Source organism: Odontesthes bonariensis, chromosome 22 (assembly GCF_027942865.1).
Source record: "Odontesthes bonariensis isolate fOdoBon6 chromosome 22, fOdoBon6.hap1, whole genome shotgun sequence".
In the NCBI taxonomy this organism is placed as follows: domain Eukaryota; kingdom Metazoa; phylum Chordata; class Actinopteri; order Atheriniformes; family Atherinopsidae; genus Odontesthes; species Odontesthes bonariensis.
Window position 1 is genome coordinate 21,207,167 of NC_134527.1, and position 26,212 is coordinate 21,233,378.

Here is a 26,212-nt window from a genome sequence, read left to right on the forward strand (position 1 = left end):
TTTCTTTTCCGTCATACCGGAGAGGTCAACAATCTTTACCTTCCTTTTTAAAAAAAATGTATTGGCTCATTTATTAAAGACACTTACTGTGAGAACTCGTGTCTGTAGCTTTTTAGCCTCTATTGTCTGAGCTTTTTTCTTTGTATCATCTTTTTTATTTCTTCAAATAATGAAAAATAAAATAAGTTGTCTTGTGATATTTTGTTTGCAAAATCAGAACCAAATTTTTTAAATTAATATAGAAAAGGAAATGCGTGATATGAGCACAATATTAATGATTAATAGAGATTAAGTAGGTTAAATTAGCTTGCTGCACTGCCACCTTGCAACAAAGAGCCACTCTATAGTTGTCTGATCTGCTCGGGAACAGTTTCGCATCAAAATAGTGTGTGGAAATCCTGATATCTTCAATTACTCTACCTTTGTTCTGCATTTAAGTTTATATGCAGTAACAGTAAAATAAAAAAAAAATTGGACAAATGGATAAATTATATGGGCATGACACATTGTTAGAAAATTGTTATCCCCTTAAAACTAGCAGTCACCTCTAAATTTACTGCTCTAAACTTTAGTTTTCATACATCTGATTTAATGTCATTTAGGTCAGTCTGTTGAGTACAAATTATTAGTTATGCTACTCTTGATATTCATTCATTTGAATTCTAGTCATCATTATTATAATTGTAATTATTTATCTATTCATTTACTTATTTTTGCACAAAGTAGTTTGTACAAATTTGCTGCAAATGTATTGCTCAAAGTGGGCGACTTCTGCCTGCGTCGCCTGTCGCTGCCAAGAACGCGATTAACTGCTGGAGGACCCACAGAAGATCGCGCTCTGACGGCGGCACGCGAACGGAAGGCTCAACCTCCTCTTGGCAGAGGAAACCGGCGTTGTTGACACTTCGACACAGGCAACAATGGCGGCCGAAGTGAGACAGGAGCTTGCCCAGCTGATGAATTCAAGCGGATCTCACAAAGATCTCGCTGCCAAGTATGTAGTGCTCATTCTGATAATCATTTTAAATGTTAATGAGAACTTTGCGCTTTCCCTGTTCAGATTGTAGCTTTGATGGAGCAAGCTAAGCTAAAGGTTAGCTAACTAGCTAACACATCGGTCTAACTAGCACGTTAAACGTTGCAGTCATTAAAATTATTTTAATTGTAAGTTTTTCTTTTTGGCTGTTAGTCAAAATAATTCAAAAACAAGGAAGCAGCCTAACGTGGACGATACATTCTCATTATGCTTGCTAACATAGAAGCTAACCTATGGGTTGTTAGCTTCTCAGCTGATGTTTGGCCAAACGACTTTAAACGAGTATTTACTGTCTGAACACAATCATCAATCAGACCAACCTGGGTGTTGAGAGGCAGAGATTACCTTATGAATGTAAACACGTGCAGTTTTATGCGATCTAAAACTATTTCTCAGTCATAATTTGTGCTTTTATGAAGCTAATACAGCATGAGTTCATTTTGAAATTGTCAGTAGTCGTCAAGTCTAATTTGTTTTTTTAAACATTCTGTCCCCCAGGTGTGTGTTAATGTTATGGTAGACATGCTAAAGGGCCTACAGATGTCCTTAATGATGGGCTCTGTTAGTGTATTTGCCTATGAGCATTGACAGGTTTAGAAAAAAAAAAATTTGTACCCAAAATGAGAGTACTCCTGACAGTCTGTACATGAGCCTGTTTTACTAAACCATCTTTGATTTTTAAGTATTATTAGAGTTTTGAAGGTTCAGTAGCACCTTGCACTTATAATATTACATGGTCCGGTGCAAAGAAGCGTATTTTAACTTGGAAACACAATGAGATTACAGTCACAACGACACAGTTAAAGGTGGGGTAGGGGATCTTTTTCTGGAACATTTTTTTACATATTGCTTGAAATACTCTTCACACCCCCATTGCAACCCATTAATTAAAAGTTTTGATACAAATATGAAAAGTTTTAGTGGCCTCTAGAACGTACAATCTAGGAAAAACACTATCCAATCATACTGAACGGACCGTTAACCTTAGCCGCTTTCACACTGCGACCCGCTACCTTAAGGCTGATTCTTACTCGGCGCAACCTCGCTCTTACTAGCTGGTCGCAAATGGCGCAAACGGTCACGTGACCCAAAATTCCGCCACGCCCCCCTTCGCAAGCTAGAAAATCCTCGCGCGTCGCAAGGTCGCGCACACAACTTTTTTTCTGACTTCGCGCGCGCTCAACCGGAAACAGCTGACCAAGAAAAAGAAAAAATTAACACTGCAGAGACCGTGGTGACCGAGAGGATGCGCCTCTACAAACATCTGTACGACACGTCTATGAAGTTACACTGGGACAACGTTTGACAAAGTTCGTCTTGTTGCAAAGGACGAACATTCCACCTTCTCTTCTGTTTTTGCCGCAGCCGCTTAGCTCTGAGATACATATACAGTTCTACACCCAGAGTAAATTCATTCCGCATCAGATGTGCCAGCCTCTGCTGACGTGACACCACAGGTGGCATTGTGTGTGCTTTCTTCGTATGCTTTTCAGCTTGTTTCCTCAACAGTGACGCCCGCTGGTCTGGAGAGAACTGCAAATGTGACGCATACTCGGCGCAAACTGCGCTTATGAGCTGAAGGAACTGTGAAGGGGCTGGCGCTTTCGATGACGTCATTAATGGTTCTCGAGCCAGAACAGTTGCGCGTTTGCGCTGAGTAAGAATCAGGCTTTAGCAGGTCCAAATTGCACCTTCGACCCGCGTCGAGCAATGTGGACGCTTGGCGTGTTGGTGACCCGTGTCGCCTGAAGCCGAGTTCAGGGGGCGTTGCCTAGTGGCAGAGCGTCACACGAAACACATAAAATGCTGGGCGTGTACAATGACGTAGGCACAAGCCATGCGTCAGAGGTAGGGTTAAATACACCTGTCTGCATCAAATTTTTCAAACAAACGATGGCGGGACACCTTGAGATATCGTTTATGCAATTGTATATGCAGTTCATGGAGATGTTACTTTACGGTGTGTGGATGGTTACAACGTGGGATGCCGCCGATGAACATATGCGGAGAATACGGGAGCACTATAACCTCCAAATTGAGGAAATCCAGCTACAATTTGAAGCAGAAGAACGCGAACACCGTCCCCGAAATGTGGCGGTAAATAACGTCCTCTGCTCGGAGGCTGAGGAGCTCGGGGACCTCCTTGTCTCCCCAGTTGGCCATCTTCAAAAATGTCTCCAACTTGATGTAGGCTAAAACAGAGTAAAACTTGTCCTCACCTGTCGCTGTTGTTCTGAATCAGCTGTCCATTCTGTATTTTAAACTCCTTACGCCACGCCCACGTCCGACCCGCGTCGATTGCGTGCACACCAAACTCGGCTCGACAAAAAGACTAGGGTCCGACGCGGGTCGAAAGGCGAGTCGAGTTGACGCGGCAGCCCGGGTCGGCAGTGTGAACGCAACAGCGGACACGCTAAATTCGCGAATTAAACGCGGGTTATTCGGCAGTGTTAAAGGGGCTAATGATTGGATTCTGATGCCGTCTATCAAACTGCAATCTGCTCCTCCCTCCCCCTCCTTCCCCCTGTGCGCGTACCCTGCTCCGTGAACGAATTACGTATCCAGAAGCTTGGCAGGAAGCTAAACTAGAGCCAGCTTGGCCAGCACCTAGCATTATTAAACGTATAGTTATCATATACTAAATACTAAATACGGCAACGATCGAGACTTGCTGTTAGAACAGCGCTCGTGCACCTTCGTGCTCGTGCGCGTTCATGTACTCTAGAGGCGTGCCTTCGGGGGGAAAGTGAAGAAAAGGGTTGGGACTTTTTACCGGTGTATTTTCAAACTGCAGCTTCGCTGGACTCAAAATCCAGGATCTCCTACCCTACCTTTAAGAGACAAATAGCACACATATTTCAAAATATATGTGACTGAGGGACACTTTGATCATCCTCCAATTAGTTACAATTAAAAAAAAAAAACTTGAGGTTTGTTCATCAACAACAGCACTAACAATGGACTGGAGTGATCGACTGTGCATACAGAGTTTGTATCCCTGTTCTGTGTTAGACAGGTACGTGACAATTAGGATGAACTTTTTATTATGAATGCCCAAGACTCTTATGTTGTTCATTGGAATGTGTGCAGTGGTAACAAACAAGGTAGAAAACAAATTATGAATAGACTCCTCAGACTCCTCTCTGCTGACCTGTTTATGACTTTCCACTTGCTTGATGGTATTCTGAATACATTTAAATGCATCTGCTGTTGATAGATAGGCCTTTTCTGCCATAGACATGTTTCAGGGATACAAACATTTCTGGATCAATCCATGGTGGAAATAAACAGGAATAAACGTGCTTGGCAGTCATGGGATTGTAAATAACTTCTTTAATCAGCGTACATTTTCTTCGTAAGTAGATTCGCGTTGGCTCAATGATTAAATAACATGTTCATAAAAATAGTTTAATAGTTTTAGACTTGAGGAGCGATTATTCTGAATGATCTTACCTGTTAATTAGGTGTTGTTTGTGTTTCTCAATAACACTCACGATAAGTTATTCTTCCCAATCTGCCAATATGAAGAGAGATGGCACCTACTGTACAACCGTTCAGTGTCAGGGAGCATCCAGATCTCAATTTCTCAGCATTTTCAATTCAAGATTCCTTTATTATCACTATACAGAGACTGCAGTCCGTAATGAAGTATTTATTGGTATAAACTGCGCGGTCCAAGCCTACAGTGTATGTGGTTCAAGCCACTGTGCCATACACAGCTGCTGTTAGTTATTCTTTAAGTGAGAATTTGTCATAGTGTGTTTTTACACACAGTTGAATCTTTTTGCTTATATGCATGTTCTCTGTAGTTTTAGTTGCTGAGTTTTGTGATACAGGATCAGAGTTTTGCGTTTTAAGACACAGAGTGTGTACTGCAGAGACTTTACCGGCTTCATGGGACCGGCTTTTTTACTGGCCTGGATTCACAATCTTCTGCTCTTGGAAACGGGCTGTTTGGCGATTAGTAAAGTTTACTAGCTCGTCACCTCTATGTAGAAGCTAAATGGGTTTATTGCTGCTTTCTACACCCTAGTTGCAACCATTGTGATGGCGTTATCAAAATAAACAGTATCAAAATACGACAAGCCTCTTCCGGCTGTGACAGCTCATTTAGCACGTTGTCAAGTCCGCGTGTGAACAAAAACTCCACACCAAACTGTCCATATCTTCTCCTGAAGGTGTTCATGGTTGAAAACAACTCATGTTGGTTGCATTTTTTTTTTAAAATTTTTTTAAGTTTCAGCTTTATAAATTTCCATTTGGACTCTCTGAATGCCTTCACAAAAAAACGATGTGCAGTTTCTAACCGATGTAATCTCTCGTAGATATCGACAGATTTTGGAGAAGGCCATTCAGTTTACAGATGCAGATCAGCTGGAGTCCTTGAAGGCCTTTGTCGAAGCAAGTATGAAACACCTGCCTCCTTTTTTATGTCCTCAGCCTTTTTTGACAAAATTAGTTTGTTTGGATGTCTGCAGGCGGTCTTACTTTAAAATGTGACACTTTTACAGTGGTCAATGAAAACGTCAGTCTTGTCATCTCAAGACAACTGCTCACGGATTTCTGCACACATCTGCCCAACCTGCCCGACGCCACGGCTAAAGCAGTGTATCACTTCACCTTGGAAAAGATTCAACCCAGGGTCATCTCATTTGAGGAACAGGTAAAGATTGAGTTAAATGTAAATATTGTGTGTGTCGGGCATATCTGAGCAATTTTCCTACGCATCATCCTCAGGTAGCTTCGATCAGACAGCACTTAGCAACCATTTACGAAAAGGAGGGAGACTGGAGAAACGCTGCCCAGGTTTTAGTTGGAATTCCCCTGGAAACGGGGCAGAAGTAAGTAAGCTGCGTTTAAATTCATGTCCTGATCTTATAAGATTTCCACATCTTTAAATACCATTCCCCCCCCCCCCCCCCTCCCCCCTTTAGGCAATATAATGTTGACTATAAGTTGGATACATACCTGAAAATTGCCCGACTCTACTTGGAAGACGATGACCCGGTGCAGGCAGAGGCATACATCAACAGAGCCTCACTGCTTCAGAATGAGTCCTCCAATGAACAGCTGCAGATACATTACAAGGTGCGCCATCTCTGCTCAGTTCCAAAGCCACAAGGTCTTTCTTTGTAGTTGTGTTAAGTGCCTGATTCTCTTTTCTTTCTAAGGTGTGCTATGCCAGAGTGCTAGACTTTAGGAGGAAGTTCATTGAGGCTGCGCAAAGATACAACGAGCTGTCTTATAAGTCGATTGTCCACGAAAGTGAACGTCTGGAAGCACTGAAACACGCCCTGAACTGCACGATACTGGCCTCCGCAGGTACCAGCAGGAGTTATGTTTGCATTTTCAGAAAAAAACAACAACTTCAGATTAGATTATTTTTCTTGTCTCATTCCACAAATGATGCAATTTCTTTCAGGACAGCAGCGTTCCCGTATGCTGGCCACTCTCTTTAAGGATGAGCGCTGCCAACAGCTGGCTGCTTATGGTATTTTGGAGAAGATGTACCTGGACCGCATCATCAGAGGAAACCAGCTGCAGGAGTTCGCTGCCATGCTGATGCCTCACCAGAAGGCCACCACAGCGGATGGTGAGAGTGAGCAACCTTTTGACTAATTCAGCTTATGGTCCTGTTGTGTGTTGAGTCTAGAAAAATTGCATGACTATCAGACAAAGAAAAAAGGAAAAATAGTTCCTCACTGGCCAGACTGCAGGAGCTGCAAACAGCTTCCATCAGAAACCTTAAAGGGGAGGTTAGTTTTATTTTAAACCTGGACCTTATTTTTGGCATAAAATACGTTCATCTACTCACCGGTAACAGTTTGGTGAAAGTCGACGTCCTTCGGAAGATATTTAGATGACTAGAGATCCGCGTGTATCCATATAACGGGAGAGAACAGGGCATAGACAATACAGCCTCTAAATAAGGCATTATCTGTCTTTATTTCACCAATAATTTAAGAGGAATGAATGAATGAATGCGTACTATTGCACTGTTAGCTCAGAGCTGCCGTGTTGTTGTTATGAGGGGCTATCGGGGGGCTTTCTACACACGCGTCCACTGGGATGATGTCAGCGACGCGCCCCGCTGCAGCACAGCTCATTCACTCCGTGCTCTGTGACGGTCGGCTATCTTTACACGGAGTTTCCTCCGGCTAGTTTTGTTCAACATGGTAATTTGGCAATACGCAGTAACGAACCATGTTACCAGCAGCAGTAGCAAATTCTGTGTAAAGATGTTGCTGTGGCGGCTCGTGGTGATGATCCCAGTAGACGCGTGTGTAGAAAGCCCCCCGATAGCCCCCAATAACAACAACTCAGCAGCTCTGAGCTAACAGTGCAACAGTACGCATTCATTCATTAATTCGGCTTAAAGTATTGGTGAAATAAAGACAGATAATGCCTTATTTAGAGGCTGTACTGTCTATGCCCTGTTCTCTCCCGTTATTTGGATATACGCGGATCTCGAGTGATCTAAATAGCGTCCGAAGAACGCCGACTTTCACCAAACTATTATCGGTGAGTAGATGAACGTATTTTATGCCAGAAATAAGGTCCAGGTTTAAAAAAAACTACTTCCCCTTTAAGGTTCAGTCTGGCACTCTGTGCTACCAGACATAAATGTATTTTCAAGTGAAGCAACAACTTTTGTTGGATTCCTTTGTCAGAGAATTGTTATTATAAACATTTCCAACAATATATCCATTATTAAGTCCTGAAGTAGCACAGATTAGTGTAAATAGTGAATATGACTGAAATCGACAAACTTGAACAATGTTTTCTCCTTTGGATGTTTTTATAATGACACATAAAAACTTCTTAAACTAAAACAGAAAGATGTCCTCCAACCTCTGTGACAGGCTCGAGCATCCTGGACAGAGCTGTGATTGAGCACAACCTCTTGTCTGCTAGTAAACTCTACAACAACATCACTTTTGAAGAACTAGGAGCGTTGTTGGAAATCCCCCCAGCAAAGGTGAGGTGTCGGGGGATTAACAAACCGAATGTTTCCGATGAACGGCACGAACCTCAGATTGTAACTCCTGCTTTGTGTTTTGCCTTCAGGCTGAGAAGATAGCCTCACAGATGATCACTGAAGGGCGCATGAATGGCTTCATTGACCAGATCGATGGCATCGTTCACTTTGAAAGTGAGTGCTCACTGTGATGGTTGTTAGAATGAACATTCAGGGAATCTTTTGAAAAGTAGCTAAAGAAGAAAAGGGAATCGGACAACATTTCTGTTTACTGGTTAGAAGTGAGACAAACCAGGCTCAGGGTGGCCGTGTTAATACGTCGCTTGTGGTCGTAACTCGGCAGAAGAAGCAGAGGTCCTATCTGTAAACAAACCTCGGGTCCAGAGCCTTCTTACCCGAGTGAAATGACGCAGAAGTATCTGAGCTGCGGCCAAGATGAGAGCTGGTTGAACTCTCTAAATACTAAGGAAAGGAGCTCCAAGGCTTCTCTTTGAGCACAGGATACATCGGACCATCGTTTATGAGAGAGAGGTCATTCTGTCCCAGAATTCCTCGCTGCTTGATTATTTTCTTCAGGTCGTGCTAACTTTGATACATAAATATGAGGACAGGAGGAAGAGAATGAGCCGCCTGTGACAACACAATAACTTTAATAATAAAGTAATATTCTATATTATCTTTAATATGATATATATGATATATATATTACATAATTTCCATGCAGCAACATAAGATTGCATTAGATGAAGCATCTAAATGACTTTTTGTGGAATATTTGTTGAACATCTTTAGTTTTGGTGCTGCAGACCCACATCATAGCTTGAGTGTGTGTGGGGTCGAATAGTCATTGCAGCGCAGTTGTTTTTTCCCCAAAGTTCTTCAGGATTTTTCCTCCCACCTTTCAGAATCTGAAAACCTTATTGATCCCGGAGGAAATGGCTCAAAGTACAACTGGACATGCATTAAAACCAAAATAACAACAGGATAGAACAGATGGATAAAATGAAATTACATAATGTAGAATAAGTTGGCTTCACAAAACTATAGTGGAACAACATTTTTTTGCAGGTGTTTCAAGCGCGGGCATAGAATCCAACTTGCTTATTAATTCTCAGGTTCACTTTTTAAAATTCAAGAGTTTTCTGTTGTTTCATTACCTCAAATGTCAGTCGGGTAACGGTAAACACACAAATTTAGCAAAGTTTTGCTGTATTTGTGCTATAGTGAAGAAAAAGCTTTTGGACATGATATATTTGGAAAATGGGTTGAATCTCTAAAGTTTCTTTTTTGTCTAAGATCTCTTTTTACGGTATTACTCCACAGTAGGATAGCGGCTGGAGTTCAGCTGTGTAAGATGCACTAATTGTACCTGGAACAATTTGGTCAAAATGGCAACATAATGCAAAATTAGTTTCGGTTAACTTGCACTAAAAATTGAGCGTTTGTGGCCAGAAGGGGGATTCCTCTTCAAACAGTGATGTCCAGTACCCTGACTGTCATGCAGCTTGAATAGTAGTCACTCCGGTCGTCAAAGGATTGTCATCTTGCGATGCCTACACCACGCACAAGACAATCCAGACTCTTTTCATGGTGGAATGACCTCCCGAGCGCTACCAGAACAGGGGCGTCCCTGAATATCTTTAAGAAACTCTTGAAGACCCAGCTCTTCAGAGAGCATCCCCTACTCTACCACTTACCCTGTACGTCCCTACTCCATATCTACTGCACTTTCTCTTTCTGTACTTCCCTCTATGCCTGCACGCTATCTCTACACTGTCACCTCTGACAGAGCCTGACTCCTGGTTTTCCTTCTATGTAGCTGATTGTTAGCTTTGATGTTAGCTGCATTGTTACATCCTCATTTGAAAGTCGCTTTGGATAAAAGCATCTGCTAAATGCATAAACAACAAACACGAGACCGCATTGGCATCTTCTGATCATGTACTTCAATCTCTGGCAGCACGTGAACCCCTTCCTACGTGGGACAAGCAGATCCAGTCCCTGTGTTTTCAAGTCAACAACCTCCTAGAAAAGATCCGACAGGCTGCTCCGGAATGGGCGGCCCAGGCTCTGGAAGCCCAGATGAGCCAATAAACATCTCTACACCTCCCTGTAAGGAAAGAATAAAAATAGATAACAGCTGTTCCCTCAGCTAGCCCTGAATTTCTGTCTTCCTGCTCTGAAATGTCACCACTACAGTCCCAGTAATGGAAGCACCCAAGGAAAGCTCACCAGTATCACCATCACATGAGATGTTTTTCTTTTGGCTAAATTTTCAGCACTTTTTTTAAAACAAAAACAAAAAAAAAAGTCCTGTTCATGTCTAGCATAGATATGATTACAACAGGGCTGAAGTCACGTACGACTTCATATTGGTTACATGTTAAAAAATTTGGACAAGATAATTGTCATGTATTAAGGTCAAAAGGAAGACAGACAACTGGTCTGCTCAAGCTGTTGCTCTCCAACACATTCTGCTGTTTTCAGCTTAAAAACAACAAAACATTTGTCGTGTGGTTCTTAAATAATTGTCACGTAAACCTCTCGGTGGACACATGAATTTTCATTGAAAATAAATAAATTTAATGCTGAGAAACATTGTTGACTTCAATTATTGTGTCATCTTCTTCGGTAGAAATGAACTGAAATGGATTCTTTAGTTTGTTTTCCAGCAGTTTGCTCATGTGGCCACCAGGATGTTTAACCACTGTGGAGTCACATCCAGATGGCATCTGTCTGCTGTTTGTTTGTTGTATTGGATGAGCATAAAGAAAGTTTTTGAATCCTAAAACCAGGTGATTCTGACTGGTTTTGATGTCCATGGACTTTTATTATGTACATTCCTGTGCCTGAAACTGACCGACAGCGCCCAGGGGCTGAGACACCACAGCTCACGACTTTACTTTCTTCACAGTTCTGCTTTATGTTCGTGTTTGTGGGCTTTTGGCGGCGTCAACACACCTCCTTCAGATGAAATGGATCTGCACAAGCCTGCTGATGATGCATTGATTTGAATCACGTGTGTTGAAGCAGGGAAACGCCTAAAACCTGCAGGAAAGCGGTCCTCTATGACCGGATGTGGACCTCCCCACTCTATATGGTGGTGTTCAGCAAGTTGCAGTCTGTGAAGCTGCCACTACATGTGCCTACCGCCCACGTAGTGGACATGCACTGTATTGCCAAAAGTATTCACTCACCCAATCCAAATAATTAAATTCAGGTGTTCCGATGAATAAAAATTCATGTCTGATGTGCCGCCACTGGACTCTAGAGCAGTGGAAACGCGTTCTCTGGAGTGACGAATCACGCTTCTCCATCTGGCAATCTGATGGATGAGTCAGGGTTTGGCGGTTGCCAGGAGAACGGTACTTTGTCTGACTGCATTGTGCCAAGTGTAAAACTTGGTGGAGGGGGGATTATAATGTGGGGTTGTTTTTCAGGAGCTGGGCTTGGCCCCTTAGTTCCAGTGAAAGGAACTCGGCATGCTTCGGCATACCAGGAGATTTTGGACAATATTTTTGCTCCCAATGTCGTGGAAAGTTTGGGGATGGCCCCCTCCAGTTCCAACATGACTGCGCACCAGTGCACAAAGCAAGGTGCGTAAAGACATGCATGAGCGAGTTTGGTGTGGAAGAACTTAACTGGCCTGCACAGTCCTGACCTCATCCCTTTCCACCTTTGGGAGGAATTGGAGCGGAGACTGCGAGCCAGACCTTCTCGACCTACATCAGTTGCGCTTCTGGAAGAATGGTCGAAAATTCCCATGAACACACTCCTAAAGCTTGTGGAAAGCTTGCCCAGAAGATTTGAAGCTGTTATAGCAGCAAAGGGTGGGCCGACATCATATTAAACCCTATGGATTTAGAATGGGATGTCACTTAAGTTCATATCCGTGTAAAGGCAGATGAGCGAATACTTTTGGCAATATATTGTATAAAGTCTTTCTTGTGATGTGACGGATACATTTGTGGCAAATCTGACATTAAGATGCAACTTCACCCTGTTTTTAGCACTTGTCAGACTATACAATATACAATGCCTCAGCTAAATTGAACCAGGCTGTAGGAAATATTGTCAACCTCAGCTGTGAGTTTGCAATTATGATCATTTCAAATGTCTGCTGGGAAAGGGATCTGCTTCTTGTTTACTAATAAAAAAAAATCACAAGAGGAACCACATCTTGAGTATTTTCACTGACATCCGAGCAGGACTACAGAGCTCTAAATACTGTTGTGGTGATTCAAATTAAAGGCAAAAGCTCTGTGCTCGTATAATTCATAATCTGTTTACAGAGGAAGGAAATCATCCAAATTACACATTCAGATGTTTATTTTTGCTGAATATTGTCTGTTTGGACATTTATGTAAATCAGAGCATATTTAGTTTGTCTAATTTCTACGTCCGAACAAACTATCAAATATTTATCTACACATGGTTTAATGGAAATTAATAAAATCGGCTTATTTAGATCAATATCTAAGTTCAATAGCACTTCGAGACACCAAACTTTACAAGTCAAATGTGTGGTTTACACTTTTTTACTTTATTGATTTTTATATATTCGAACAAATATGATGAAATATCACAAAAAAACATCAGTGAGGTGGGTATCAGTCGTCCAGCAAAGTCAGGATGATGTCAACAGACCTATTTTGTTTAAAAGGTAATTGGTCTACCCCCAAATATCGAAAAGAGTAAAGAAAAAAACTTTATATAAACATTGTCATACCCATATATATATAAACATGTTTTGCAATAATAATGATTGTAATAATAATGCCTTAATTACCAGGATGAGACATGTAACTAAACAGTTACTCTGTTTCTGGGCCAATTCCTCGACATACTTACTTACCTTGTGTGTACGTTTTTCTTGATTTCCTCATGTAGTTTCCTTTCAGTTCAGGATGCTTTTGTCTTATTTGGAACAGATTCTGAATATTTCGAGGCAGTGATCGGTTGCTAGCTTTGTACATAATTTGGGCTGTTTTGAGGTCAAACGAGTCCTTGAATTTGAGCATTTTTTATTTTAAGCAGTTTTGTTTATTTTATATTGGATGCATGTTTTTTCTGTAGGTGTTTCGCCACACTTCCACACAGTGTGTCATATATGGATGTTTAAAGGAACAGTTCAGAGTTAATCATGGTTTTTGGTTTATGAGATTTTTTACTTCATATTGTATAGCAACTGATTGTGCTATTTTATTTTTAGATATTATTGATATGTGGCTCCCAGCTTTATCACTCCAACTAAATCTTATGTTATTTAAAGAAGTTTCTTATTGGTGAAGGTTGAACAGTTTCTAAATATTAAGTGTTCCACAGTCAACTGTCATTGGTATTATAAATATTATAAGTATTATAAATATTCTAAATCTTTAAGTAATTAATTAAGTAATTTTCCACAGAACTTGCTCCAAACCAGCACAGTAAGTTGGTGTCATCTGCAAACAATATTATTTAAAATGTTTTGGAAATTACACAGAATATTGTATGTACATAGCGCAGAATGAAAAGCAGGGGTCCCAAGACAGATCCCTGGGGAACCCCACATCTAACAGTTTTTAATTGTGAGTTAATATTATTTATTTGTACAAACTGGTTTGATGATTTTTTTATTTTAGATACATTTTCACCCGCGATAGTGTAGCACCTTTAAATGTCCATATCTATAATTTATTCAATAGTAAATAATAGTCAACAATAATGACTACGTTGGCATATTCCTTATTTACATTATTATACATTATATATTGTCGGTCTCTTAGGTCTAAACCCATGTTGCTGTGCATATAACGCACTGTTTTCATGATAAATTCATACAATCTGTTGAGGATTTTTTTTCTGTAACTGTGGAAGTAATCAAACAGCTATTAGCTTTAAGTTTGTGAATTTATGTTCATCTCCAGCCTTGGTACAACCTGGTTTTCATTTCTTCAGGGAATACACCAGTTTGTAAGGAAAGATTTTAAAGATGTAGGTAAAGGGTTTCACTACACGCATCAATGCCATCAAAGTTTGTTGGTTTCTTGGTCTTAAGCGATTTAACAATACCAATAATTTCCTTTTCATTTGTTCTTCTTATAAACATTAAATTAGTTACGTTCATGGTTTTAGTTTCAGGAAAGTATGCATTTTTTTGCAGTTTCTCTGACCAAACCATGACCAACCCAGACAAAGAACTCATTAAATCTATTTACTATTTGATTTCTGTCACCGATGGTTGTGTTTTGCCCTATAAAAAAGTAATTTGGGTATCCTGATTTTCTGTTTCCATTGTTAATAACGTTATTTGATACTTAATACTTTCCATATTATCTTCATGATCTCCCAGCAGTTTATTGTAGTAATCTGAATGACAGATTTCTCACAGCTTTCAATTTGTTATCATAGCCATTCATTTTTACAGCCAGTGTCCTGAGGGGATGTTTATCTCTTATTCATAACTGGATTTATATGTAGGGTTCTAGTGCAGTTTTGGGAAGTATATCATCTGTTTTTAATGTTTTCCTGATAAGTGTGGAAAAAAAGAGTATGTTAGGTTATGTTGAACACGAGGGTGAATCGGCCGTATAAAAGGTGGAATTTTAAACCATTTCTCCACTTTTTAAAGCTTGTAATTACAGTTTCACAAAATACTAATAACACAGTATTCTATTGTGTCCATGTACACAAGGACTAAATGTGTCACAGTACAGGAATCAAAAGAAGAAGAATCAGCAAGATATTTCAGAGTGTATTAAAATCTTAAAGTTTTAAACTCATCTTTAAAGTGTAGAGAGAAAAGACAAAGGCTGTTCCAACCTAAACGGTTTTTATTGAAGTGTTCATTTAGGGTCAGTTATGAGACATTTTCTACTTCCAAGATCATTGTTTCAAGCTGGCGATGATGGACAAGAAAACTATGCAGTAAATCTAATTTCCTAACTGAGAAAAAGAGCAAATGGCTGCGCCGAGCATTGTAAGTCAACAGTTTTCTCCACATCCTGTCATCTGCTTTGAATGATAAAGATTAAATACTATTTCAGACAGTGGCAATAAATTATGGCTGTGGGTGTGCTGTGGCTGAATAATGATCAACTGACTGGAAGTTGTATATATGGCTTCCTGAAATGAGTACAGTTGATACCAGCCAGTGATGGAAAACATGAACGCTACGACGCAAACCATACATAAGAAATTATGCAATGTCTTTACGAGAAAGAGGAGGGGCTCATCCTTTATCAGCTCGGAAGTCCAACAGATTTACGACGTCTCTGGTGTCACGCCATCATCTGCAAGGTATAAAGTTAACAACCGATTGTCCATCATTTAAGCAGCTCCATATATGAAAATATTTGAGGTTTGCGCACGCTTTTGAGTCCCTACGTGACCTTCTTCGGTTTAGAAAATGCCTTGCTCCTTCCGAAGGTCGATGTCTCTCTTGAGTTGGCAGGTGGCGCAGGGGGAGCAGAAGCAGTTATACAACATGAAGTCCTCAAACATTGACCCCTGGAATCACAAACAGCTACTCTGAGAGGGTGCGGCACTGACGTGATGCATGCTGCATGAATTTCTAGTGAGAGAGCTGTGGTTGATGATCATTATCAGAGATTGTTTTTAGTCAATTTTATTTAATCGTACTTTATTTCACAAATCAAAGTTTCTTTTTTTTGTTTCTTTTTAAACTAACTCATAGAGCACTTTGGTCAATCTTGTTGCCTTTAAATGTGCTATAGAAATAAAAGGGGGGGGGGTCACAAGACTGTAACAAGTGAACCATAAACTAATAAACGTGTAAATTGGAGTTTTTACAATTGATCTCGATTGTATTTTTTGGATGGATAAATGATCATTCAGTCAACTGTAATCCAAAGTGTTTATTTTTTTATTTAGTCATTTATTATCATTATTATTATTAGTTAGTAGTAGTATTTTTTATTAGAATTGGTATTATTATTGTTCTTGTTGATATACAATCACTGTAAATATTAATAATTTTTTGAGCTACTTGACTAATTTGAATTTCCCCGATTGGGGGATGAATAAAGTATTTTTCTATTTCTATTTCAAGAAAGGCAACTTTTTTTAATAACCAGGAGGTGCAGTTGATTTCTATTCGAGCACTTTAAGATTAAAGACAGTAGATCTGATGTCATTTGACATTTTCACCTGCTTGTTAGAGCGACTTTGATAAATTAAATCTGTTATTTATCATCAAACCAAACGAAAAAAGAGAAAAAATAAGCCCACACTGCACTGCTTTGTGTGGTAAAGAATAATCTATAGAGTTTTTAAATTGAATAATGCCGTATAGTTCACTTAAATCTATGTGCTAAAACTAGATTGGTGACCGTTTAGCTCCCGTTTATCAGGTCTCCAGCCCTCTCTGCTCCAACAGGTAACTCATTAATAATGAGTCATTATGACAACATACAGAAACTTTTAGATAACAACGTTTTTCTTTATTCCAAACCTATTTTATAGTTTTTAGCTGGACGACTTAAGTATTATCGTTTTACTTTTCTTTGAATTTATCGAATTTCTTATATCTCCTGCTCTCCTATCTTTTAAGTTGGCACCTTCATATCCAACAAAAACAGGGTATGGAAAGGCACAGAAAGCATCAGATTAAATTATTTTAAAAGGCTTCGAATAGACAAAAAAGTTTACGAGAAATAAACTGAGCTTCCGGTCAATAAAGGCGGCTGTTTTTCTCTTTTTTGTTGAATATGAAAAGAATGCAATTTTTTTAAAGAAAAATTCCGGGGGAAAAATTAACAATTCAAAACTGTAGATTGATTTCCAGATCAGCTAAGTTTTCTGGGTCCAGGTCACATTGAATTATTTGAATAAAGTGTCAGTAATTATTGTGTCACATAGCTGGAAATGTCATTAATAAATAAATTAAGTTTACACAGTTCAATATCCAAGATATTTACAGTTCTTTACTGCAGTGTTTTTAGTTATAATTTGGAAAATACATTTGGATTAAAATCTTGGCTATAGTTGCACGCTTACAGTCTACACCATAGTCATATAAATTCCTTTTGGGATAAATAGAATACAGTCTAATTGAATTGAATTGAATTCTTCTAAACAGATGCACCGTGTGGACGATTCACTCCACATTGGTTTGCCTTCAGACTTTTCTGGGTGAAGGACAGCTTAGATATAAACCGAGGGCTCAAAAGATGTCTGAACCCTGCCGCCATCCGATAAAAGGGCTGAAAACTTACCTTGATGTTGTATCTGGTCCTGTAGACACTGCGGATGGATGAGGTTGTACCGCACAGGCAGCACTCACCCATGTCGCTGGCAATGCTGCAGCCGAGACACCAGTAGCAAAAAAAACCATAGCAGCCTGAGGGACATAGGGAGGAAAAATTTAAAATCTTCTTACTGGCCATTAAATATCCTATCTTAAGCACTTTTACCTTATCTTTACTTTCATCTTATCTTATCTTGTGCAGGATTATGTACAGAAATCACTTAAGATATTCACATATTCTCAATTTTATGGCTCAAAGCTCTTTCTGAGGTGAAAGAACACGGAAAAATATGAAGTGGGTTAAAAGGTGGCCATGTTGTTTTTTATTTCCGTGAATACTGAAGTAGAAGATCTGACACACCTTGTAATCCTTCACGGCGGATCTAAAACTTTAGATCTATGTTTTTCTACAAAACTTTGGATTCTGTCCTCAATCACTTCCATTCAGACAGGGATAAAAAAGATCAAAGAAAGTAAAACCAGTCTGAAAACTGCTCTGGGACAGACCTAAAATAGGCACCTGCTCCTCTGTACGCTCCATGGAAGTGTACTCTCAGCATATTTTCCTCTACAAAAACAGTAAAAGGGGGTTCTTACAGGTTCCGCAGTCATCACAGCAATTGAACAGGCCGGTCTGGAAATCAGACGGTTCAAACCTGCCCGGTTGGTTGGTCACTGCCATGATCAGGATAAAAACTTCTCTGTGGGATAAAAAGAGTTTGCTCTTATCAGCGAAGAGCTGCTGCCCATTTTACTTCTCTACCTCCCCTCGCCGAGATGGCAGTTTATGTCTTCCCTTTTAAAACAGGGCCCGAGTTACCCTTTTTTGGATTCCCGATAACAGTCGATATGAAAATAAATCTTACCAGCTGGAGAATTGAAGGATCGTGGAAGTGCTGAAAGAGTCCCCCAGAAGACAGATTGAGACCAGGAGGCAGCAGCAGCCTTTATAACAGATCAAACATCACCACCCTGGTTGTAAACCTAATCAGTCCATTAAATATTCCCATAAATAGATGCCACTAAACACATCGAGACACACCCCACTGTGTCGCAATGAAACTCCCACTGTGCTATGCTTTTTTGTCCTGCTGACGTGTGGGGGAATATTTACAGTCAATGCGATCTTCTGTGCGTACAGTTTGAGTTTTACGTAGAAATGGTTTGGTAAAAACTCATTCCTATAAAGAAATACTTGCTCATATTTACAAGCGTTGTATCTGGCATCACATTAACATTGATCTAGTTTCTATAAATAGGGCAGAAAAAAAGGTTTATTTTCAACAATCCACCCTCCTCGTTAGCGGCACCTAATGTCAGATAACGATAACGAATAAGAAATTAACAGTGTGCTGTACAGATAGAGCTATGACGAGCTGTCGTCCTGTGGTAATAGATATCGTTTTATAGTTTACGGATTACTGAGAAAACAGGTTCATCGGGGCAAAGTTCTTTTACTGAACTGTGTTTTTGTTGAGTTGTAAATGCATGTTGTGTTAGTTCTCTCTCTTCTTTATGAATTTATTTGAACCGGACAGTTTTCTTTTAGATTTTGAGTCATCGTGGGTGGTTTTAAACAGTGAGCAAAAACATCTTCAACTACACAAACAATTAGCATTGAAATATCCCAAAACAGTACACCCATTTTTATTTCTAAGGTTCAATGTGTTGGTCTTTTTAAGATATGATGCATACAAATTTGGTGCCGTTTTTTTGTTGAATTGATAATGACACAGTTCAATATGTTCCTGTGCGGTTGTATTTACCTCATTCTAAGACCTGGTAGGGATCAGATGATTTTTTAAAATTATATTTGTTCTGTTCCGACATTTGAAATCTTAGAACAGAAAGAGGGTGTACTTTGTTTTCTACATGACCGTACAGAATGCATTGCAGATTTATTTTATAATTCACAGTTTGGACCAAGTCTGAGACTCTGAACTCTTCCAGACTTGAATATTCTCTGAATAATCAGTGAAATCAGTTATCAGCCCCTCCCACACATAACTAACTGAAACTCATCAGTGAATGTGACTTTTTTTTTTGGATAATTCAATGTTAAATGCTGGAATTTCTCAGTTTTGATGTTTGACTCATCCTCTGAGATCTCTGTAGCCTCATCTGTACATACACGTCTATAATAACATTTACTGATGTTTGTATGCATATTTGTGCCTAAATGTAACAAATTATGTTAAGAATAAGTGTATAAATGATTGAAAACAATTATTAAAGTACAGGGGAAAACAGAGGTTAAAAGGTGGGCTTGTTGTTTTTATTGCTATAAATTCCTAAAGTTGAACATCTGACACCTTGCAATCATTCACAGCGGAGCTACAACTGTACATGAAAGGACTTTCGACAGAGCAAAGTACACAGGCATGATTTCGCTCAAAAAATCCCCACAACTCACCTTTCCCATTTCAGCGCTCGCTATGCTCCGTCATGCGCACACGGTGGCGCCGCTTCCCACAAAACCAGCGGACACCCATCCGGCCATTGAAGGAGAGCACATAATGACGACCTGGCTGTAATGATACAGGCTGCCACATAATGAGCAGCTTTAGCAGAAACTCAGGAATAGGCATGATTTTCAATTTCCGACAGACTAAAGATAGACATGGGCTAAATTACTCTGAACAGGGTTGTTATTAGGCTCCAACACCCACAAAAATACCAAAACCTTTCACCAAACAGCCCAAATGCACTGATGCCGACATCATGTTGCTCAGTGGGAGTGAATACAAGCGGTTTTACAGTTTTTAATACTACAACAGCAACGTGTTGTTCAGTTTTAAGGCAGTTATTCTTCAGTATTTTCAGGTGAATGTACTTTACTTCTGCTACAGTGGCTTGTATCTGAGATTTTACCCACAAACTAATAATTACTTGGCAGTGCATGAGTTTTTATAAATAAATCCCTCGTTATTGCACAAATAATAATCTGATCAAAGAATAATATAACGCCAAAACAGAGAGCAATCTGAATGAGGAACACTTTAAGTTTTTCTGCTTTTCAACCACTTATAGATTTTGGTCAGTAGGGGTGGGAGTACTCAGGCCTCTGAATAGATCTCCTGCACAGTAAAAGCAAAAGAGTATTAGTAAATATCTACTTTTAAAGGTTTACTTACTCATCCATCAGACAGAAATGACAAAACATGTACACATAGAGTTGTACATGTTACACTGATGCATCAGTGTGTATGCAGCAGGCTTCAGGAGATGGAGCCACTTTAATCAGTACAGCAGTGTGGTCTGCTAGCTAAAGGTTTGAGTTCCTCCAAAGGGCTTGAAGGATGATTTATGGGAGAGAAAAGCAGATAAAAACTTATCTGTGCACATAAGTCGGTGTTATACTTTTATGATCTCTCTCAGCTCTTTGCTTTTCTTGCAGAGATCTTGAACACATTCGGACACACACACACACACACACACACACACACACACACACACACACACACACACACACACACACAAACCAGATACTGCTGTTATTAAAAGTGAAACAGTTCAGGAGCAGTGTAAGAACTTTCACTCATGCACCAGTTTAGGGTAACGGTTCTTCCAAAACTGTTTCTTTTTTTGGGGGGGGGGGGGGGGTTCACTGCTATTATAGTTAATAGTTACCCACCAAATTAAGATTTTACATATAAATCATGAGATTAGCCTCCAGGATATGAATTGTTGTTGTTATTCTTTGAGGAGAGATCTCACTTTTATATTCTGTATCATCCTGCGTCTTGTTGCTTGTTGCACAGACGTGTGTAGACTGTAGACTGTAGACTGTGCACTTTGGACGAATGTCTCCGCAGGGACAATAAAGTGCATCTGATTTGACTTGATTTGAGCTCCAGCTGTTTCATCTTACAATATGATGTATTCTGTAAGCTTGTCATGGATGTTATCGTGAGAAGTCTTGATGTGGTAAGTTGCTAAAAGTGCAAAGTAAGCGTAGTGTAGGGTAGTGTTTAAATTGTTATTTTCCATTTCCTTTTGCTGCCTTAAGTAAGCTGAAATCAGGATATGTGTTGTTTTTAGACATAATATATAAATACTTTTACCTAAAATATTATATTCTTTGTGCACAATATAATGCATATGAACACCTCTACTTGTTTTAACCTTTGATGTCCTTGCAAATACTTAATTTAAGTCCAACTTTGACGACAGAGCTTTGGTTTTAATGTGATTTTTAAGTGTAGAAGAGGTATTTCTATTTAAGAAATGTAGCTGAATACTTTCGCTATCACAAATCCAGCTAACTAATCTTTAGAACTGTATTGTAGTTGTATGCGTAATGAGTTATTTTTAATGTAAAATCATAGGCTGGTCTCCGGTATTTGTAGCTCAAAGTGTAAAGTTATTGCAGTAGAGTAGAAGTGTAATGTAAAATCAGACAGAACTACTGAAGTAAAAAACATATGCATGAAATTTAAGATCTGCATTTGAGTAAATGTACTTAGTATTCGCCTCAGAATTTGTTGGTAATACTTTAAAAATAAGTAAAAGTTTGAAAACACAGCATAGGTTTACATGCATTTGCTTGTATGCAGTATTTTCTGAAATTTTGCTTAAAAATCTGACTCTTTCTCCATCAGTGAGGGTCAAAAAGGCTGAAAAGATGTTGTTTTATAAGCTCACTGGGGGTCTATTTATATAAACTCTTGTTCAGATTGTAACTTTCATGTAATTGTAACGGAGTATAATTGGGTAATCAATGGGTTTGTAATCGCAGCTTCTACTTAGTAAAGGAATATGAGTTTTCTCCATTAGGGTTGTATTCTTCAAAGAGCTGAGGTGTTATTTCAGGGCAGCACTGACAGACATGCGCAAAGCTGATGGAAGAGAGGCACATCTGCACTGACGTCACCCCCCCCCCCCCCCCCCCCCCTGAAAAAGCAGCCAATTTGAAGCTGTCCTGGACATACCCGGTCTCTGCAATGTAGTGAGGAGGAGCAGCTCCAAGCCAACTTTTGCTGCTGTTTGATGCACTTTTTTTTCCTCCAAACTTCCAGAGCTACTCTGAGCCACAAGCATGAACACAAAGTCCAGACTATAAGAGGGACAGATAGGCTGAAAGTAGAGCCTTCTGCTGGAGGAAATCCAATACTCTGAAAAGCTGAATAAGTGCTTTTTCTGAGACAGTGTCTGGGGCTGAGATACTGCTGCTCGGGTGTCCGGGCTGAGGGGGAGAACACTCACTGCAGATCCAGAGGATGGCAGAGTTCAAAAGGAGATGAGAAGAGCAGAGTGGAGGAGGTTTGTGTGCGGAACTTGAGAGCTGCAGAAGTCTTTTGTCCCGGGCTCTCTTTTGCACATTTGGACTGGAGCTGACAATGAAGATGAGCATGGTAAATATCTCCAAACACTCCCCCCTTGTGTGTTGACAGCAGGTCGGTATCTTTCGGGTAGTTTTATCGGCGCAGATTCGTGCGCGCACATAAATCCTCTCAGGTAGGCGGACGCCTTTACAAACCATCGTTTCTAGTCAGATATGTCTGCGCGGCGAGTTGAGTGTTTTTTTGGGGCAAGTTGCATGGAAAATACGTGTATTTACGCACGGTTTTCACACTTCCAGCGCGTCAGGTTTGCACGTTGCCAGGTCTGCTTGAACAGACTTCGAAAATCTTCACACCACATGCAGCAAAAAAAACAACAAAAAAAACAAAAAAAAAACGCGGTTTATTTTGATTTGCAGAGGCTCCTTGAGGGTTGTATTTGAGGTACCGGTGTAATGCATGCGGGCCGGCTGCCAGCTGTCTGGGTCAGAGTGGCCAAGTAGGTAGCGCTGTCTGTCTGGACCGCTGGAGCTCCACAGCTGAGGAAATACACGCAAAATCCTCCTCTCCCTAAGGTTGCCATCATGGGTTTTTCTCTCACTTTGACTGAACATCACTCTTGTGTCACCTGCCGTTTGTTTATAATAGTCTAGCTTTGCCGCGTCAGTGAGTAAAACCGCAATCTGCAGAAATGAGATCATCTTTATTTATGTCTGCACAGCTGAGATTTATGCACGCCTTTCAACGCGGCTATTACACGTCAGTTACACCGTCCAGCCTCGTTTTTTGTCACATTGAATTAGTCATCAAGCTGTCATCAATATTCAATTAATGAGACACAAGTGTAAACTCAAATCAGGCTTGTCCCGAGCTGAGTTTGTTTTAGAACATGTTCAGGTCAAATGATTTGTTGAATTAGAGACATAATCAAGCTCTAAACCTGACCTCTAACACTTCTGAGTTGCATTTACATTCAATTAACACAGAACTGCGGCTTAAAAAAGAAAAATGTGCCCAACTTTCTCCAGATCCAGCCTTAAAAAACGTGAGATTTTGCAGCTTGTTATTGGTTTATTCGTAGTTTGGATAGTTGTTGAAGAAAGTTTTCACTGTTTCGAGACTTTTTAAAAACAAATTGAAAATTAAAGTAACTTTCATCAGCATGGCCTGATGTGCAGACTACCAACAGCTAAAAACGCACACTTAAACTTTAGCCAAAGTGCACAAAATGTCCAAACAGCTGTCACAAAACCAAAGACCTTCAATTTAAAGTAATGCAAAACCATAAAAGCAGCAAAAGCGAACATTTTGGACTCTGAAAACAGTTTGGCTTTAATAACTCTTCAAATGGCTCCTGGAATAGTCATGTAGCACTGATCAATAAAGGGATTTAACTAACTTTAATCCTAGAGCAAAAACTGCTGTTTGATTTTCTTCACAGGAATGCAGATGGATTGGTCAAGAGAAGTTTCCAATATAGGGGTTCCCAGTTTGCAGTTACACCTGGCAGTGACGTGTCTGATGGATTACAGAGTTGTCTGCGAGCTGCTGACATGAATTCAGAAGCCAGTGAGATGTGGAAGTGCTCGCCTTCAGGAGAAATCTGAGACCTGGATGAGCCTGCGAGCGCGGCGAGAGCTTTTCAGTGAAGGAGACAAACGATGGACCTGTTATGGTGTGGCATCGGACCAACACTGGGCTTTTAACCCTTTCATAGCACCCTCTACCCCTACCCCATGTCACAGCCTTCCCTGAATGATGGAAATTTTGTGGAAGACGCTGACTTGGACACTGAGCCTAGTGGTGATGGCTGCTTCCGAATTTCCAAGCGTCAACAGACTTTCGTACAACTCTCAAGGTAGGATGGGTACCGATGGGCAGAAAGCTCTTAAAGCTTTCACTGTTACCAAAAATCTGTTCATTATCTTACGTTTTCTGTTTTTTTCTTTCCTGTAAAAGAGGACTTCCTGTCCTATCTGCAGCACTACCAGCTGACTGTGCCCATGCGGGTGGATGAGAATGGCGAGTTCCTGAGTTACACTGTGAAGCATCACCGACCGGGCCGACGGAGACGAGACGTGGTGGACCCCATAATGGGACCTCAGCCTGCGTTAGACCCTCCAGAGTCCCGGCTGTTCTACAGACTGTCAGCCTACGGAAAGCACTTTCACTTAAACCTGACGCTCAACCCCCACCTGGTGTCAAAACATTTCACAGTGGAGTACTGGGGCAAAGAAGGGCCCGAATGGCGTCATAACATGGTGGATAACTGTCACTATGTCGGATTCTTGCAAAATCAGCACAGCACGAGCAGAGTGGCACTCAGCAACTGCAAGGGCCTGGTGAGTACAAAGTGTCTCCAAGTGACAAGTTCACTCTGGGCACCACTTACCTCAAACAAACCCTCATATTACTGTCAGATACTCCCATTGCAGCCACTCTGTCAGATGATTCAACCAGTTGTCTTGGCTTCTTTACACTTGGCATGCTGAGTGTGCAAGCAGCACGAAGCGACGTCACACTCATGTAGTGAAAAAAATCAAGTAATCTCAGTGATCTGTGAGGGCCACACCTCAGCAGCTGTGACCACATTTCTTTAGTTGTCACATTTAAATCATGTGTCTTGACCATAGACATTGCTCCATATTAAGTTTTCTGTTTGAAAACAAAAATGAGTAGTTCTAATAAAAAGTATAATTATCCTGTCTCAGCTTTCAGTCCTGAGGCTTTTATCCACAGACTGTCTAGCGTCTCCTTGCTAATCAAGAATTGGAAGAAGTTTTAACAGCTGCTATCCCCCCGTGCTTCAGAGTAACTCTAAAGAAGGAAGAAAGAGCCCTGCTTGTTATTGGCAAATGTAATCATGTGGAGCAAACATGTGGCCAAATGTGTTGGCAAGGCCTGCGTTGAGTATCATAAATTGAATTAGTGTTTGCTCTTTTTTCTTCCAGCACCAAAAATGGACAAAACTGTGTTTGTGCTTTAATGTAATCAGCTGTCTGGACAGAGTGAGATTTTGACATCACACACTAGTAAAACCCTAAACTGAAAATATTTGTGCATGCTAGTGTGATATGTGGTTAATTGCTTTTATTGTGGGTTTTACACAGCCAAGCGATTGTTTACTATAAACTCAAACTGAGGGACCTCTCGCAATTTATGCTCCAGACGGGCTATTGAAGGGAGAGAAGAATGTTTTACTGTTGGTCTTGAAGTACTTGATTATCTTGGGTTCTTAATTTTGATTGGAGATGACTGACAAAAGCCTCAAATGAGTGAAAACATGTCCCTAATTTGGTAGAGGAGCTTCTATGACATGTGTTTAAAAGAGGGGTACTCAGTCTTGAGGAAAACTCAGTTAAGAAAAGATGGAAACAGAATCAGCAAAAAAAATACATCCCGACATTCAGACCTCAAAATGCTGGATCCTACAATTCCCATTATGCAAATTTACTGCCAAATACCCAAGTATTTCATGCTCACTTTCTAATGATAATAATAATTATATGTCCAAGCACAGTCAGATCTCAGGGTAGAACATTAACAAGTATGTTGATCCACAGGGCAACATGTGGCAGTTTAACAATGAAATATTAAAGACCAAACAATTCTGTTTTCTTAAGTTGTTTCCTTTTTTAAACACAGATACATAGATTATGTCTTTT

General features: G+C 40.2%; 3 protein-coding genes across 6 annotated transcripts in view; 2 read left to right on the forward strand and 1 right to left on the reverse strand.

Annotated features, from left to right (window-relative positions):
• Nucleotides 1–860: 860 nt before the first annotated feature.
• On the forward strand, nucleotides 861–12,188 carry cops4 (COP9 constitutive photomorphogenic homolog subunit 4 (Arabidopsis)). Of its 4 annotated transcripts, none has more exons than XM_075456414.1 (10): nucleotides 861–994; nucleotides 5,362–5,441; nucleotides 5,548–5,699; nucleotides 5,774–5,877; nucleotides 5,971–6,124; nucleotides 6,208–6,358; nucleotides 6,459–6,635; nucleotides 7,873–8,015; nucleotides 8,105–8,189; nucleotides 9,976–12,188. In XM_075456414.1, the coding sequence occupies exons 1-10, from the start codon at nucleotides 921–923 to the stop codon at nucleotides 10,107–10,109; spliced, it is 1,254 nt and encodes a 417-aa protein (XP_075312529.1). In that variant the 5' UTR covers nucleotides 861–920; the 3' UTR covers nucleotides 10,110–12,188. The 4 variants fall into 4 exon arrangements, with proteins under 4 accessions (XP_075312529.1, XP_075312531.1, XP_075312530.1 ...); XM_075456416.1 differs by having other exon boundaries at nucleotides 7,900–8,015; XM_075456415.1 differs by having other exon boundaries at nucleotides 862–994; nucleotides 6,459–6,629.
• Nucleotides 12,189–14,859: 2,671 nt separating this feature from the next.
• On the reverse strand, nucleotides 14,860–18,196 carry LOC142373256 (placenta-specific gene 8 protein-like). The gene is made up of 4 exons (XM_075456434.1): nucleotides 18,132–18,196; nucleotides 17,863–17,966; nucleotides 17,234–17,358; nucleotides 14,860–15,506 (listed from the first exon to the last, which is right to left on the reverse strand). The coding sequence occupies exons 2-4, from the start codon at nucleotides 17,945–17,947 to the stop codon at nucleotides 15,399–15,401; spliced, it is 318 nt and encodes a 105-aa protein (XP_075312549.1). The 5' UTR covers nucleotides 17,948–17,966; nucleotides 18,132–18,196; the 3' UTR covers nucleotides 14,860–15,398.
• Nucleotides 18,197–22,208: 4,012 nt separating this feature from the next.
• Nucleotides 22,209–26,212, forward strand: part of adamts6 (ADAM metallopeptidase with thrombospondin type 1 motif, 6) — an 81,203-nt gene continuing 77,199 nt past the window's right edge. The window contains exons 1-3 of the mRNA XM_075456435.1: nucleotides 22,209–22,619; nucleotides 23,989–24,405; nucleotides 24,507–24,889. Coding sequence (XP_075312550.1) covers nucleotides 24,303–24,405; nucleotides 24,507–24,889 — 486 coding nt within the window. The 5' untranslated portion in view covers nucleotides 22,209–22,619; nucleotides 23,989–24,302. The remainder of the gene's footprint in view (nucleotides 22,620–23,988; nucleotides 24,406–24,506; nucleotides 24,890–26,212) is intronic.